The 18,273-nt window shown below is 40.4% G+C and overlaps 1 protein-coding gene across 1 annotated transcript in view; it reads left to right on the top strand.

Moving 5' to 3' along the window:
- Dapp1 (dual adaptor of phosphotyrosine and 3-phosphoinositides 1) overlaps positions 1 to 18,273 on the top strand; it is a 50,279-nt gene that overhangs the window by 15,602 nt on the left and 16,404 nt on the right. Inside the window, exons 2-4 of the mRNA XM_027935376.2 lie at positions 2,083 to 2,205; positions 5,045 to 5,178; positions 15,956 to 16,086. Of these exons, the coding sequence (XP_027791177.1) occupies positions 2,083 to 2,205; positions 5,045 to 5,178; positions 15,956 to 16,086 (388 nt within the window). The remainder of the gene's footprint in view (positions 1 to 2,082; positions 2,206 to 5,044; positions 5,179 to 15,955; positions 16,087 to 18,273) is intronic.

The following is an 18,273-nucleotide window of genomic DNA, read 5'->3' as shown; positions in this document are numbered from 1 at the left end:
GAAGGATTATCATTTTGGTTTTAGTTGAACTTGAAGCTTGTTATAGCTTCCCTTGTAATCCTTCCAGCTGTGCTTTGAAAGCATTTTATAGTGAACAGATTTGAACTTGTCTGGGAATCAGTTCAATGAGTGAGATTTCTCTGGGAAAACTACTCAGTGGGTTTTCTTATAAATGCCATTGCTATCAGCTAACAAATACATTTCTTAAACTGAATAAAAGCACCTCTGTCCAAAAGAGGAAATAGGCTAAAGAAACATGTATTAGGAAATGTAGGTTTAAGAAACAGATATCTTGAACATCTATGTAGAAACTTCCTTCCACAGATGTACTTTATTCTTTATCACTAATGCTAAAATTTCATGCCACAGGAACATCATAGCCTGTGTGGCTCATGACAAGGTCCCTCACTGCCAGAAGAAAGTTCTTGCATGCTCTACACACCTCTTCAATAGCACTTAGCTCATCATGTTGACATGACCCGTCTAATTGTCCATCTCTTCTTCACTGCCTTGGATTGTGGGTCCTTTGCCTCAGTTATCTTCAACTATCTGTTATCTGGATTAAATGGAGAGGAATAAAAAAATATATTTGAACAAAAATAAAATCGTATCACAGAGGGTTCATTGCAAGTTATGACTTTGTGATTTTCAATGGCTTTATGACAGTAACTAACCTTCTGAGTCTTGCTGTTTGCTTGTCTCAGTCACTCCACCTGTGTGGACATGTGCAGTTCTCACAATTGGCCTAAGAGTTCCAACTATTAGTTATCCTACTTTGGACATGAGGAAACTGAGGCTCATATTGGTAAAGTAACATGCCCAAGATCTTGCTGCCAGTAATAGATATTACCTGGCTTGGGACCTGGGCAATGAGATTTCAGGAGCCACAATTTCAATTGCCACACTGGACTTTCATTACAATGTCCTTAAAAAATCATGAGAAAGTCCCGTCATTAGTAGAACATTAGGAGAAAAGAACAAAATGTCCAGCAGTGTCCTAGAATGGCCTTATTCCCATAGAGTTAGGAGTGGGGGGACAGATCTGAATGCCAACTAGAGGCATAGAATACATCGTAGTAGGAAACCCAGGAAAATGATTAGCATTTGTATCTTCTGGAGAAAGAAACAGGGGGACTGCATCTTAAGACTGAAAAAAAAAAAAGATTTTATTTTCACCATGCCTTGTTTTGAATTATTTGGATTTTTTTCTTTTATCATAGATATATGTTACCATTTCTAAAATACAAAGATCAGTTAAAACACACACACACACACACAGAGAGAGAGGTATATGAATGTGAATCTCCTTGGGACTTTCCCATCTCTTCAGGTATTTGTCAGTATGACACAATATTTGATGAGCCTGCACTCACTATAAAACACCAGAATTCTTTACAACTGGCTTCATTTCACTCAAGACAGTGGACTATAGTTCAATAGCTTAGTGGCTTTTCCATGAAACAGTTTCATACTTGACAAAAGAGAGAGTAAGAGGCAGAGACCAAAATAAAGAAAGAAAATTAGTCAAAGTCTATTTTTATGGCTGTTTTGGATTGGACTTTTTAAAAATTTCTATTCTTAAATCAACACTCTCTATTATTTTGATAAGACTTCCTTATGAAATACCACAAACTCAACGGTTTACCCAACACTAGACTTTCATCTCACATTTCTGGAGAAATTTAAAACCAGAGTGACAATAGGATTGTTCCTTCTGAAGCCCATGAAGCTATCTCCTAAGTTTCTCTTTCTATAAGAGGACACCAGTCACATTGGGTTAAGGCTCCCTTTAATGTCCTCATTTTAACTAGATTAATACTTATCTCCAAATAATTTTGTATTCTGAAGTACTGGAGGTTAGGGTTTCAATATGTGAATCTTTAGAACACAATTCAACCCATAGCACGCTGCTTTAAGCCAACTCTCTGTTCCCTGCTTCAGCCTTGTTCTGATTGGGCTGAGAGCTTGGTCTCTGGCCTACCTATGATGGGAAGCATATTGGTAAGGAATCTTGAGAGGGAAGCCCAGTGAAGAAGTCATCCTTTGGTTTTCTGAGTGAAAGTGCTGTTTTCTTTTTTCTAGGTGGTATCATGGCAACCTCTCACGTCATGCAGCTGAGGCTCTTCTTCTCTCCAATGGATGGGATGGTAGCTACCTTCTGAGAGACAGCAATGAGCAGACTGGACTGTACTCTCTCTCCGTGAGGTAGGGTGCTTAAGGACTCTTGAGTTTGGCGTGGTCCCATCTGTCATTTGATGGCTTTCTTGTCACTCAAATTGCCAAATAACAAAATTCCCTGATTCCTTTTGGGCCACCAGGTGAGATTGCAAACTCTGAATGGTGAGACAATTGAAAAAAAGAAAATCCTGCTTCATCTGGCAGGAAAAGGATGTCAGAGCTGGAGGAGACTTTGGAAATTATTTAATCTCAACCTCTCACGTGGCTGGTGAAGAACAAGAAACCCAAAATGGTCGAGTGTCTGGCATCCAATAAATCAATGACAGAAAGAGCACCACAATCGAAATCCCTGAGTCCAGGCCTAGTGTCCTTTTCACTATTTCTTGCTTCCCCTGGAAAATCAGAATTTGTGACTATACAATGTCCATAGCCACAAACTCAAGTGGGCAATATGCAACTTTAAAATGTTTCCTACAAATGGGCTCACTTTCTTTCTTGAGGCTCCATTTTCCCCAAATGGTTCAGTCCTTTCAGGATGTCTCTTCCCCACCTTCTTCTTCCTGGCTGGCTTCCCAGATCAAAGAGGCTGACCCAGCTCGTGGTAATCAGGAGGGGTGGCTGGTTCCCATCAGCCTCTACACTTGTTTCTGCTGACATACAGCAAGTCCTTCTTGGGCTCTTGGGCAGGTTTCCATATCTCCATAGGTTAGACTAGAATGTGAGGTCCCCACAAATTTCCCTCATCCACTCACCCCTGATCTCAAACTGCCCAAGAGTTTGTGTGACTGTCTGATGGCAGCGCCATGCACCCTTGGAAGAAAGTCACAGGTTCCCTTCACAGTGAAGTCCTCCAAGCTAATCCAGCATGGGAAGGTTTTGTTTCTCTCCTGCTCTATCTACATGGCCCATGCCTCCTTGTTCCTAACTCAGTAGCAGTGTCTGTACTCACTTCTGCTGTTGAATCCTCCTTTGTGTCTAGTTCAGTCATAGCTCCTGTTTGTTCTTGTTTCTTGTGTTTAATCTCTCTCTCTGATAGGGGGACATGACTGGTCACAAAAATATTTCCCTAAATAACTAATGACAAGTTATTTATGCGCTTAAAAGCCCATGATTAACATATTTGCTTATCTGCTCTCTAGGCTTAAGGCTTCTGTATTTGTTTTCTATGCTACAAATGAATTTCCAAAATACTTAATGGCTTAAAACAAAATAAACGGATCTCTCACAATTCCTGTACTTTAGAAGTTCAGAAACAGTGTGGTGGGATTCTCCAGAAGTTCAGAGTCCTTTATAGCCAGGTAGCTATAAAGGTGTTGGATGAGGATGCGGCTCCTCGTTTCCTCCTTCCCTCCTTCTTTCTCATTCATGTCTTTGTTCCCATTTTCCTTTTAACTGTCAACCAGAGACCAATGTCAACTCCTCGAGGCTGCCACAGTTCCATGCCATATGGCCATCGTGGGCTGTTCACAGCAAGGTTATTGCTGTCTTCCAGTCCAGCCAAGGCACATCTCTCTGGTTTCTTCTTTTATGAACAGAGAAAATAATTCATTTTACAGAGATCATGAGATTAGTAAGGGTTACCCAGGTAATCTTCCCATCTTAAGGTCAACTACTTTGAGAACTTAATGACCTGCAAAGGTCCTTCGTAATCACATCTAGAGTAGCTTTTGATTGGATAAATTGGAACAAGATGTCTGTGTTCTAGGGGCTTGGCATTGAGGCCATCTTATCAGGCTTCCTGTCACAACTTTCATTCCCCAATAGTGAATCTGAGGTCTACTTGAAGCGGATGGGAGCATAGGCAGAGCACAACAGACTCATTAGAGAGTCAAACAGAAAAAAGCACGATCATTAATACTTCTCATGCTACCTTGTCACATTTTGCTTATAAATTTTCTAAATAACATGGATGGGAAAATTATGAAACCAAAAATGGAATTCCACTCAGGTGGCAGCAAGATTCTGATTGTCAACCACGTTAAAAGTTCATCAGATGGTTAGGCTGCTGATGCTTTATTGAATGGATCCTCCCCAAATCTCAAAACACATGTGGAATTATTGGATCAAAGAATATTAACGTTCCACTTATGTGTGTCTCATTTGAACAATGAGATCATAAGCTTCTTCTGCACAGATAGCATGTATATATTTCATCTTCATGAAAAATTACAAATAAATCACTGGGGGGAGACCCAGCGATCTTGGTTTTAACCTGCAGGTGATCACCTGCAGGTGATCCCAAGGCACACTAAAGCTGGAGTGTGGGCATAGGCCCCATGGAGAGGAATAGTGGGAGATGAAGCTAGAAAGATAGAATTGGATCAATTAAAGTGGGGAGAGATATATATTACTTAATGTTCTACCTCATTTCAAAAATGAAGTAGAAAATAAAAATGTAGGAAATTGGATATTTTACTCAATAGGCAATGAAACAGACAAGAAAAGAAAAGGGCTGGGCTCAAATAACTGAGTGACAGAAGCAGAATTCTGACTGATCCCAGACAAGGAAGAGAGGAAGACCAAAGACGGAAAAGAAAGTGATGACAAGGTTAAGTGCCATTTCTATCATCTCTATTCCCTGCTCTTCTTAAACTCATGTCCCTTAGAGGATTAATTTTCAAAGCCTTTCAGTAAGACCTAGAGAGGTAGGGAGAAGTGTCTCTTGTCTTTCAGTAGAGTAAAAAGTGCCAAAAGCAATTAGTGATGGTCTTTAAAACTGGCAAAGATCTCAATGATTGCATTTTTAAGAACTGTATATTCAGTTATTAAAAAAGTTAACGGTGATGCTAATACCCAAGACTATGCTTGCCTTCAAAAAAGATATTCATTTGTTAAATAACATTAAGCACTTCTTTTTTCCTTTCAGAGCCAAAGACTCTGTCAAACACTTTCATGTTGAATATACTGGATATTCATTTAAATTCGGCTTTAATGAATACTCATCTTTAAAGGACTTTGTCAAGCATTTTGCAAATCAGCCTTTGATTGGAAGTGAGACAGGTAAGCTGTCTAAGTCCATTTTCTGTTGCTATAACTGAATGCCTGGGGCTGGATGATTTGTAAAAAAAAAAAAAAATGTTTAGTGTATGGTTCTAAAAATCTAAGAACATGGCGTCAATTTTGACTTGGCTCTAGTAACTTCATGCTAAGTCATGACACAGTAGAGAGCATCACATGGTGAGAGTCAGAGAGGCTGAGAGGCCTAGCCAAATCAGTTTTTATAAACAAACCTATTCTTGAGATAATCTATTAACCCATTAATTCATTAGTCCATTAATCATAAGAATGGGTTAATACATTCGTGAGGGCAGAATCCTAATCACCTTTTAAGAGATCCTATCTTGTCCCACCTCTTAATATCATAATGGGAGGCTGGGGATATAGCTCAATTGGTAGAGTGCTTGCCTTGCATGCATAAGGCCCTGGGTTCAATCCCCAGCACCACACACACACACACACACACACACACACACACACACACAAATTCTTTCATATCATAATTAAATTTCAACGTAAGTTTCAGGGCAGACAAACCATATCCAAACCATAGCATAAATATTTGAAATATTATTTGAAGATGAAAAAGCAAACTATAGTACACACCATCCTGGTACTGGAATTATCCAACTTGTGTGTCTAGATTATTTAAAGAAGGTAAATAAAAGCCCACTTCTGTATCTGTGACATAGAATCACAATTTCATTGGCCTCAATGGTGATAAATCTCAGTTAAATCAAAGTCTGGGAAATTCCAAGAAGCTATAGCACAAGAGGAACTCTAAAGTTAATTAAGGCCTACTGCCATGAGCTTTTTAGTACTTGTTTTCTTGGTAAACTTGTCAGTGGGCTTTCTGCTGATTTCTGTGTGCGGGGAGGTGATGCCATCATTAGCTTCTTCCTTTTCTGCTATTTATGTGGCCTGGAGAGACCCTGATATGAATCATACCGTGTCTAGTACACATGAAAACCACAATGGAAACCTCAAAATGGTTGCTTTGCTTTATACCAACATCACCAGGTTTATAATAAAACGTTCTCATCTGCAAAGTGGAAACTCTAATCTTCTTCTTTTTTTCCTGGTATAAATTCTCCCAGTTCACCCTGAAAGTTACTTCACCATTTAACCTGCACTTATTCTCAGAAATGGCAAGGAGGGCTGTTTATTACCTGCTTACCTTGAGCTTGGCAAGCATTTCAGTGTCTCCAAACTCTTCACTCCTCTTGTTTTAAACTCTTGTCCAAATCTACATTTGATTTTTTTTTTTCTTTAGTCCTTGGTCACTGGGAATAGAGAGGAGATTTTTGAAGCTAGGGCTTTGTTAGGATTACCTCTAATTTTGTCCTTATCTCTGTCGGCCAGGTCCTGGTCCAATGCAGAGTGTTTGGGTGAATGAATAAATGAATGAGTGGATGATTGTGAGTGGGAACTCCACAGCTTTCAAAGCCAATGGTATTTTTCTGCCTTCTCTTCTTTCTAAGCAAAGTCAGCTCCCTTCTTTTAAACTCTGTCTTTATGCTCTATTTTCAATTCCTTTCATCATTCTATCTGTTCCTTCCTGGACCTTCTCCCAATCAGTAGGAAAAGTCCATATTCTGCATGCTGGCAGATTTCAAAGCAGTTTGAGATCAAAGTGAATGCAGTGCATTCTGGTTAGACCTTTCAGACACTGCTGCAGTCACCAGGCAAGAAGATCACCTGAGCCTGCTCCAAAGCAAAGGCACCTTGTCCCTGCATTGGGGACAACGTTCAGCTTCCCTGTAAATACATTATTCTGACTAAAGAAGCCTTGTGACTAATGCATTAGGGATTGTAATGATTTATAATCGTGGCTCCTAGAGTAGATTCTATAAAATCTGCTGTACATTATTATTACTAGAGTTACTATTTTTTTTTATTACAGGAAAACTATGATTGTTACCCTCTCCTTGCCTTTCCTCTGTTGTATTCATTATCCAGTGAAGAATTTGCTATTTGAACCCTTGCTTCAGGCCCCTTGTGTTGATGGATATGTACTCACTCCCTGGCTTCAAGCCCTTAAGTTAGATTCGGCTAATTCTATTCCCCTTATCTGTCCCAGCCAGATGAAGGCCAAGCCACCGAAGCTGGAAACCAGAGGCCAAACCCATGACAGAGGAGTGTTCCAATCTTTCCCCTCTGAGAATAATAGGCCTCAGGAAACAAGATAATGTGCTGAAGTCACCATGAGTCTTAAGCCCAGCAGGTCCTCAGAAGTCACAGAGTCACTACTGTGGCCTACGAAAAGTGGTGGATGGAAACTAGGATGCCACCTTCTAAAAATAGGCCTTTTCTTACTCATTTAAGAATTGGCTTCCGGCATTGGCTCCCTGTGATCAGGAGACACCAAGCTGAGGATTTCTTGTGTTCCCATCACACAAAGTACAAATCCTTAGGGCTGGGAATGTAGCTCAGTGTTGGAGTGCTTGTCTAGCACGCCTGAGACCCTGGACTTAATCAATCCCCAGCACTGGAGAAAGAAAAAGAAAAGAAGAGCAAACTCTCAAATCCTTTATGTTAGATTCAGATCTTCAGGGAACACATTTGTCCACACAATGAACAAGGTCCTGGCAGGGCTTTCACATTCAGATTCCCAGAATGAGTAGGACTAAGATCTGATGTGGCCAGCCACTACTGTCAGCCAGTCCCAGACCCAGTCTCACGCTGCAGGGCCTAGAGAGTGAGTTTATTAAGGTGAACTTTTGTCCACTGGCATTACCTCTGAAGGCAAGAGAGGGAGTGTCCAAATAACCAAAGGCTTACATTTTTTTCTGAGTTATATACCGTATCTTCAGCAGATTGAAATCAAAGGTACTTGACTGTGTCTTAAGAAAATCTTTACCCTCAAGGTATATGAAAGTGTGGACCTAAAAAGGTGAATGTTATTTTAAAATATTTTTTTCTTCTTCTACTGCTATTCACTACTCTTTAAACTCTCTGGGTATGTTTCCTAATCTAAAGAACAAGGGATTCCTATACAAGATCGGAGGGACCTGTGTCAGTTTTCTTTAAAAAAAAAATATTTTTTTTAATTATGGACGGACACAATAACTTTATTTTATTTTATGTGGTGCTGAGGATCGAACCCAGTGTCAGTTTTAAGAATTCCATTATTGCCGGGCATGGTACTGGGGAAAGCCTGTAATCCCAGCAACTTGAGAGGCTGAAGCAGGAGCAAAATTCAAGGCCAGCCTCAGCAATTTATCGAGGCCCAAAGCAACTTTGTGAGACTCTGTCTCAAAATGTAAAAAAATAAAAATAAAAGTAACTGGGGTTGTGACACAGTGGTTAAGCACCCCTGAGTTAAATCCTCCGTAACAAAAAAAAAAAAAAAAAAAAAAGATTTTTTTTATTATTGTAATTTCCCCTTTCCCTTGTTATAATCTGCATTTAATCTTTCTACTCTCCATTGAAGTTTAAGTTCACTCTAATTTCTCCTACGAAGACCCATAAACATTGTCATGATACATCCGATTCTCAAAACCCAATAATTTCCCAAATACATAACAGAGATAATGCAATGTACTCACTTACTATGATCTGCCAATGACCCTTTTATCTTCCAACATATTTTGCAATTCATTTTTTAAAATAGCTTACTTTTTGCATTAGTATGTAAGCTCTACGAGGAGAGGGATTTTTTTTAATCATGAATGCTTCCTGATGTAGCCCAGATTGGCAGGAATCTCTACTCATCATTCCCACAGTAGGTCACATTGAGCACCATTCTCAATGCATAACAGTTTGCCTGCTGACACCGTAACTAGCAAATGCCTGACAATTTTAACTTCCAAAGTTGATACAAAGCATAATTTGAAAGGGTGTTTTGTGTTGTATATATATTCAATAATGATAAAATTCAGAATTTGTCTTTCATTTGTAATAGCAGGATATTGTGTAAAACATATTCATATTTGTCCATGACTTCCACCTCAACTCAATAGCCTCTGATATTTGAGAAATATTTTATTATTTAAATATCTTTGATCTGTTACTAATGTTCACTGTATCTTCTTGTAATTAGCCAAATTTCATGTATATATTCTTAAGAATACAGACAGCGCTTACCTTTCTACTTAAAAGTCTAAATATTATTAGAAAAAAATTGGCTTTCATTCATAAATTCAATACTTTTTATGTGATGTGGTCATGTACAATTTATTACAGTGTGTGGTGACTTTAATCATGAAATCCACGTGAAAAACACAGTCAAGTGCTGTGTTTATGCTTACCACTTATTTATGTATTTGTGTATTTTTGTATTCATTTTGTGCTTACTCTTTATAATACTTGGTTCTTGGTTTTAAAGATCCTATCTTGTTCTTTTGAAAATGTCAAATTTCCACTTCACTTTTTTGTTTTGATATGGGGATCCCCAACCTTTTGATTACAGCCACAGCTATTCTTATTCTGTGAGATCAGCCATCTTACCCAAGTGGCATTTTAAAATAATGAAGTCAAAATTAAATTTAATTAAAATATCGCATGATACTTCTGAAAATAACTAAATTTACAGGATTTTAGAATAGGAAGGGAGTTTGGAACCATTTGATTTCTCTTTTACAAAGGAAACTGAGGACTGATGGAAATGTTAAAGCAAAACCTCACATCTCCTTCCTCAAGCTGCCTCCTAAAGAATCTATTGTTTTTAATCTTTGACTTATACGTGGGAATTCTTGACCACAACACAGTATACCATTTATCATACCATAAAGATTTCATGCTGACTGCACCTGAACTGAGAATAATTATGGCATAGTAAGTGAACACATGAATTCCCAGTTCAAATCCCGCCTCTGCTACTTGCCAACTATGTGTCCCCAAGCAAGTTACATAACCTCTCTGACCTTTGGTTGTCATCACCTTATAAAATTGAGCTGATGGTACCAGGTGTGATAGTGCACACCTATAATCCCAGCCGCTCAGGAGACTGAGGCAGGAGGATCACAAGATCAAGGCCAGCTCAGCAATTTAGTGAGGCCCTAAACAACTTAGTGAGACCCTGTCTCTACATAAAAAATAAAAAGGGCTGGGTTGGGGCTCAGTGGTAAAGCACCTCTGGGTTCAATCCTCAGTACCTCTTCCAAAAAAAAAAAAAATTGAGCTGGTGGTAATTGTTCATACTACCATATCTTGTGAAGACTGAATATAGACACACAAAAACATATAAAATATGTAAAATATATAGAATAATTTTTGGCATAACATAAATATTCCAGCATTATGTCTGGCATTTAATAAAGCCCTTTACTGGTTGTTAATTCCATCAGATTCTAGGCAAGAGCTGTAAATTCTTTGGTATATCATGAAGTGTTTATTTAGGGACAAATTAATTGAGGTTTATCAAATGTTCATAATGTCCTCAGACTTTAATCCAGTTCCTTGTGGGTTCCTATGAATGGTACAAACAAGGGCCCACTCTAATAACAGTGACCTGACTTGACTTGGATATTTGAACAGAATCTTCTCCTGCCCTAGGTAACTGCTCTACTTCCCCTCTCTCAGTGTATTTCTCCCAGTGAGACTGAAAATTGAATGTTAAAGCCCATTCAGATATAAATGAATGTGGGATAAAGTCCATTTGTAGAGCAGGTAGCAAAGAAGGAAGGAAGAGGGTCTTAGCCTGGAGGTGGAGCATGCCTCTAATCCCAGCTGCTCAGGAGCTCAAAGCCAGCCTCAGCAATTCAGTGAGGCCCTAAGCAATTTAGCAAGACCCTGTCTCAAAATAAAAAATAAATTTAAATAAGGGTCTGGATATGTGGCTTGATGGTCAAGGGCCCCTGGGCTCAACCCCAGTATCAAAAAAGAAAAAGAAAAAAAGAAAGGAAGGAAAGAAAACAAGGGCCTTGAATATTGATGTACGCCTGGGCCAAGAGACCCACTGCCAATTGGCAGGAGAAGACAGAACCCATCATGCCATTTGCAGCACTTGTTTTCTGAACCTGAAGGCAGTAATGAAAAAAAAACATGGGTGTATGTGATCCCATTTTAATTTTGTTCAGCAAATATTTTATTGAATGCCAGCCATAAGATGGGCATTGTTAGCCACTGATTTATAGAGAGAGATGAATTGATATCATTTTTGTCCTCCAACACCTCAAGAGTCCAGCTGAGGAATGTAATGACTAAGTACCAACTTGATGGTATAAAGGAAATACTTAAAAGTTTCCCTTCAGGAGTTCTGTGCCCTCTGCGCTGCACTCTATTTCAGATACCAAAATAATGCCCGAGGCTTGAGGCTGTTCTTGTCTTTTCCTGGCTCCCTGCTGGTACACAAGATAGGAGTCCTTGAATGCTGTCTCATATTGTTGCACACAGAGTTATTGATGCACCTCTTACACATCACTGTGTTATCATTCAGCCAGAGCAAGCTAGAATGTCTGCCCCCATCCAGCTCTGCTCATCTCAAAAATGAACCTCTGCAGAGCATGTCTGAAACCTAGTTTCATGTCAAGGGCAGGAAACAACAGTCCCCTTCATGCAGCTCAGAAACTGAAGTGAAACTTGCAGCCAAGTTTCCAAGGCCTGTGGTTGTTGATCTTCCTCCACCACCCCCTGCCTCCCGTTGCTTTTTATCTCTATCTTCCAACCAAGTTCTGGGTTCTTTTGGTCTAAATATCACCAACCCAGAGTTCTTCTTTTGGAGCCAAGGCACTATCTTGGACCTTGAGGGGGAGATTATGAGTCCGTGGTGGCTACATTAGATAAGTTTCTTTTGATTGCAAACACAAAAACTAACTCTAGCTAAGTGAATTAAAGAAAATATATAGTGTAGGGGGAGCACAGTACAGAGAGAAGATTGGAAATTTTTTTTAGAAAGATACTAATATGTCCTCCCAGAATTAAAGGGCAAGTCGAACAACCAAGAGGCAGGAATCATCTCATCAGTTGTGATGGCAACTCTGAGGTTTCCAGTGAGTTGGAAAGTCTGTCTCTGTCTAGCCCCTGCTCATCTCCAAAATGTACCTCCGCAGAACGTTACTGAAACCAGGTTTCATGTCAAAGGCAGGAAACAACAGTCTACTTCATGCTTTTCACACACTGAAATTGGTGGCCTTCCTTCCAGAGAAGGAAGTAAGGGGACACACAGGAAGTAAACCTAATGAGTGTGGCCCAGATTGCATGTTTGTGGGCGAGGGGCCATTGCCCGGTGGTTCTGTAGGGCTGGCGGGACTCTATCTCTGTAGAGTGGAATGGGACAGTCTCTATAGAAAGGGAGTCATCCGAAGCCTAGCAGCCAGGCCAAGATGTCTATATATTTGTTCTTCCTTGGACAAGAATGTTCAGCTAAAGTTCTGTCTTCTTTGACACCAGACTTTTATTTATGGAAGGTACCATTTTATAAGTAGTTTGTCATTTTCTTCCTTCCACAATTGAATCTAGCCTCATTCATGGTTTTACTAGTTAAAAAATCAACCTACAGTTAATTCCACTCTTCTAGTTGACTCAATACTACCTCCCTGAATCAGCTTTTGTTGGGTTAAACTTTGGAGGAGGTTTCCAAAATAGAATTTCCCTTCCAATGGAGATTTTAAAGAGTCATGTCTAAAGTTGTCCTGCTCTTGGCATAGCCCAGGGGAGCTGTGGGCCTGGGAGCCTCATTCACCCCAGGCTTTTCCCTGACTTAAGTCTGAACTACTGTAGCATTCATTCATCCATTCCCTCGCTCATCAGGCCTTCACTGCGTCAGAAACTCTGAAGCATGGAGGTATAAAGAAGAATTTGACACCACAACAGCTCTGAAGGGGTCCAGAGAACTTTGAAATGAAATAGGAAATGCAGTGACTTTCTAATATCAAGTGGTTGAGGTCCTGCAGGTTCAGGCAACTACCCCAGCCCAGAGACCTTCATACTGCAGCACACCTGGTTCCTATGGTTCTCCTCTCTCCCAGAGACTAAGTTTGGGGTCCACCAGATAATGGCCATCCAAACACATGCAAACACTTCTCCCCTGACCTGTGAATATGGTATGCCACGTGGCAAGAGAGAATTAAGTTTATAGGTTGAATAAAGACTGCTCGTCAGAAAACTCTGAGATGATATTATCCTGGATTATGCAGATGGGGCCATTGTAATCACAAGAATTGCTGTAAGTAAAAGAGTCGGGCAGAAGAGGAAGAACCAGAGAGATGGCGACATAAGGAGGACCTGACCTCCTGTTGCTAGCTTTGAAGATGGAGGAAAAGTCAAAAAAAGATATCCTTTAGACTAGAAGCTAGAAAATACCAGGGAACAGCTTCTCCCCTAGAGCTTCAGAAGGAAGGCAGCCTTGCCATTACCTTGATTTCAGACTAGTGAGATCCATGTCAGATTCCTGTCCCCCAGAACTGTCAGATAATAAATGTTTTGAACCAATCAGTGTAATGATTCCCTACAGAAATAACAGGAATGCTGGTAAGAGTATGCAAAGGGTGTTTCTGGTAATATCCATCAGGTATATCTTTCTATTTTCACTTAAAGCATTGTTTTAATATTAAGTATATGGAATAGGGTGAAATTTTGGCATTAACTTTGAAGATAGGACAAGAACTCAAACTATTTTGTGGAGTTCTCGATACCAAAGTAGAATGCTATCTACCATTTTTATAATTGTCCACAATCACTTCTTTACCTGGTGTGAAGAAAGTGTGACTGCTCTTATAGTCAGAGATAGAATGAAAGCTTAGAACAGTCATCCAAGGTCAACGGGACAGCGTAGTAGTGGTGGCAATCCAGCCCTGTGCTCTGCCTCTGCATCCAGGGCTCTTTTTGCCGCTGAAGGCAATTCTCTGGGGTAGGATTTCAGCAGCCCTCCCCAAGTTCAGCACACAACAGCAATGGTATCCGTGTTTGCGTGGCCCCTGGACCTGCTCAACGGCTGCTCTTGATTTAGGTGTTGCTTTCATTCTGACTGTGAAACTGTAACTGGCCCCTTCTCCTTATATGACTAGATGTGTTCCCATGGAAGGGTCACATTGACAAAAGAGAGCACAGACAATGTGCAAGAACAGGATGGGGCCTCTGATAACAGGGCAAGCCATTTTTCATTATGATCCCAATGCAACTGACCTGAATGGGAGGCACAAAGAGGAGGGGCCACCGCCTTCGTTCTCTGAGACTGAGATCAGGGACTTCTTTTTTGGCTTTTCTCAACATGTCTTTTCATTTCATGGCAGCACATTGTGTGGGCCCCAGGTATCAGAAGCCACAGTTCTGTTTTTTGTAATCAGATGTTGTATGTATTCAAGCATTGTAAAAAAAAAAAAAAAATTATATAGATTCATCATTAACATTAGGTTTTGTATTTTTTTTAACCACAAAGGAAGCATTTTTTTCTTTTCTCATTGTCCTCTTGTACCAAAATTTAGTGTCCATATATTCTGTTTTTAGCCTTTCTTTCTTTGCAGTACTGGGGATTAAACCCAGGTGTGCTTTACCACTGAGCTATATCCCCAGACCTTTTTATATTTTTATTTTGAGACAGGATTTTGCTAAGTTGCTGAGGAACTCCTCAAACTTGTAATTCTCCTGCCTCAGCCTCTGAGTTGCTGGGATTACAAGTGCGTGCCATGGTGCCCAGCTATTTTATATAATCTTTCAAATCATCTCTTCAAAGATGGCCACTGCTGGAAAATATCACCTCTCCCAATCCCACCCTTTTCACCCTCTGTCCCTTTACCCTGTTCTATTCATTTTTCCACAACACCTCTCACACATGACATTTTTTTTCCCATTCTTTTTCTGGTTCCCCTCCTAGAATATAAGCTCTAAAAGAGCAGGTGCCTCACGTTTGCTGTTATCTCCCAAGTGCCTAGTCGGTGCAGGGTAGAGCAGGGCTTCATGAATATCTGTTGATGAATTACCGAATTCTTTACACCTCCTCTGTCTAGTGCCATCCTCGACCTGCTGTAGAAAAGACCTTAGTGAAATAAAAAGCAAGAAGCCATAGCAAGGGAGGAAAGTCCATTTCGTTCACATTTTTTTGTAGTCAACGTTTCTAGTTTCTGATGGACTCATTGATCAGGGGAAGGAGGCAGCAGAGGAAATATCAAAGTGTTAAGTCAGAAGTGTTCGAAGCTTCTGTACAAAGTTCCCAAGACTCAAGGTCTGGCCCCTGGGCTGAGCCTATTTAGTGCCTGGCCCTTCCTCCAGACGCAGTAGAGGCAGTCACAGGTGAGCACCAGCTGACTGGTGTTCTGTTCCCTTAAGCAAAGCAAAGGTTTCGTTCAGTTAATTGACAGAGTGGTAGAAGAAAGTGAGGAGAGGGCTGTTGAGTCCCCTTTTTTGAGATCCACTGATTTGTTACAAGTTTGTTCTGAAACTGCTAGATCCTCCTGTACCCCAGGGCATTTGTTTATTTGTTTTCCTGGTTTCATAAACCCCACCTGGAAGTCTTCCAGTTACTGCTTAAGGGATCAATGGTATCTCCTCTTTGAGAGCCTCCTGAATACTTCTCGTGAGGTTCTTAGGAGCTCTCAACATGCTTGGCCTATGTTGCTTCCACCGGTCTCACCACCCTCCTAGTTTAAATGACTATATCCATTACTAGTTCAGAGCTCTAGGAGGCCAAAAATCATCTCTACCAAGCTTGCTGTCTCAGTGTCCAGCTCAAGTGTCTGGCATGCGGTAGTTATTCCACAAATGTTGAGAAAAATGAATAACTGAACACAAGAGAAAATGAGCAACTTTACAATCCAGTCATGGGCATCCAGTTAGCATTTTGGATCTTCCTTCTGGGGCTATCATTTGATGATACATATATATTTTTTTTGTCCTTATTCAGGCACTCTGATCGTTCTGAAACATCCCTATCCAAGAGTAGTGGAAGAACCTTCCATTTATGAATCTGTCAGGGTTCACACAGCAATGCAGACAGGAAGAACAGAAAGTGACCTCGTGCCCACTGCACCTTCTGTAAGTAACATCAGTCTAACCATGAGCTCTTTCATTGTCTGGAAGTCAGTAAGAGTTGTAAGAGCAGTAAAAGTTGAAGTTTTATTCACATAAAAATTCTAGCTTGGGATATAAGACTTGGGACTCAGTTCATCTGATCCAATGTAAATCATAAAGAATACAATGATTGGGTTGGGGGTATAGCTCAGTGGTGCTTATCTGGCATGCCTGAGGCCCTGGGCTCTATACCCAGCACCACAAATACACACAAACACAGGCACACATGTACACAGGCACACACGTGAGCACACTTGTGAACACACAGGGCTTTAGCAACAAGATGTTAAATACTTAGAAAATGGCACTTAAATGTACAACCTAGAAGAATGAGAGTTATATTCCATTTATGTATGATGTGTCAAAATGCATTCTACTGTCTATATAACTAATGAGAACAATTTTTTTTTTAAAAGTCGAGCCGGGCGTGGTGGCACACACCTGTAATCCCAGCAGCTCTGGAGGCTGAGGCCGGAGAATCGCAAGTTCAAATTCAGCCTCAGTAACTTAGTGAGGTGCTAAGCAACTCAGTGAGACCCTGGCTCTAAATATAAAATAGGGCTGGGGATGTGGCTCAGTGCCCCTGGGTTCAATCCCTAGTACAAAAAAAAAAAAAAAAGAAAGCAAGAAAAGAAAAGAAAAAAGAAAATGGCACTTAAGTTCCGATCTTTAGATATCCAAGCAAAGTTCATGGTAGAATGGGTGAGAGCTGTGTTTAGCTATTGACTTAACAGTTTTCTTTGACAAATGTCTTAAATTAAGAAAAAAATTGTCTTTTACATTTCAACCCTCCACGGAAGAAAAGTGTTCTCCTGCTTTACTATAAAAACTCATGGTGTTATTTTCTTCCTAGCTCTTTTTTCCTGCACTGACTGAAAACATTTGCACTTCTTTGCATCGGGGGCCATTGTTCAGCTGCAGTGCAACTAGAGCACTCGTTGTCCTTCAAGAGTCCATTTATGTTTGTTCTGTGAACTGTGACCCTGCAGATCCCTCCCTGGCAGCCCCTTCTCTTCATTATTCCCAGGGCTCTTCTATTTGCTGCCTCTTGTTTGCTGAACATTATTACTACAAGAAATCTGGATTCATGTGGTGGATAAAGACAATACCCAAATTCTAAGTAGCAATCATAACACTTGAAAAATAATCACTTGCAGATACTCAGCTACAAACCATATTAAAACAGATGTGAGTGCTCTGTCTCTGCAGTTCTTTTTCCACCCTGCTGCCAGAGAGATCTTATTATTAAAAAGCAGATTCACCACATAACCTGCTTGTTTCATATCCTTCTGTGGTGCCCATAGTCTTCATGGCCCACATACACCCTGCTTGCCCTCTGGCCTCATCTCATGCTACTTCCATGCTTATTTGACAAAACCTGCCTCTCTCAAACAGCATGCATTTCAATAAGTTGTTCCTTCTGCCCTCCCTGTAGCTGAAATGCCTCCAACGCTGTTACTGTCCACTCAGCCCTCAAGATTAGCATCCGGGATCAGTGCCTTCCAGGAAGCCTTCCTTGACTCCATCAGCTTCTTTATAAATGTTCCTTTTCTGGCTCTGGAGCCTGCTATTTACCTATATCCAAGAATTATCACATCATAATGAACTACCTGCACATCTGTCTCACCCCCACCAACTTGACACTTCTTTTTTTTTTTTTTTTTTGGTGCCAGAGATTGGACCCAGGGACACTTAACCACTGAGCCACATCCCTGGCCCTTTCTATTTTTTATTTTCAAATAGTATGTTGTTTAGTTGCTCAGGGCCTTGCTAAGTTGATGAGGCTGGCTTTGAACTTGCAATCCTCCTGCCTCGGCCTCCGAAGCCACTGGGAATACAGGCGTGCACCACTGTACCCAGCTACCCTGACACTTCCAAGGACAGGTTTCATAGCTTGTCTTTGGAGCTTTATAGCCCAGCCAGTTCATGGTACTCTTTACATTTTTCTTACTCTGCCACATCTTCTCAAAAAGAAAAATCCTAGAAATCGGTCAAGAAAGATATTTTGACTTTGTTACAGTTGAGGAAGAAAGTATCCATCCTCAGAACTAGAAACACTTGGGAAAGTAAGGTGATAAATAACTTAAAGTCAAAAGAAAGTAAAAATCAGATCAAGAGCCTACAATGTGTGTCTTTTATCAAACAGTAAGA

The sequence above is a fragment of the Marmota flaviventris genome, chromosome 7 (genome assembly GCF_047511675.1).
Source record: "Marmota flaviventris isolate mMarFla1 chromosome 7, mMarFla1.hap1, whole genome shotgun sequence".
In the NCBI taxonomy this organism is placed as follows: Eukaryota; Metazoa; Chordata; class Mammalia; order Rodentia; family Sciuridae; genus Marmota; species Marmota flaviventris.
The sequence above is the reverse complement of the archived record's forward strand: the minus strand, read 5'-3'. Positions and strand labels throughout refer to the sequence as shown.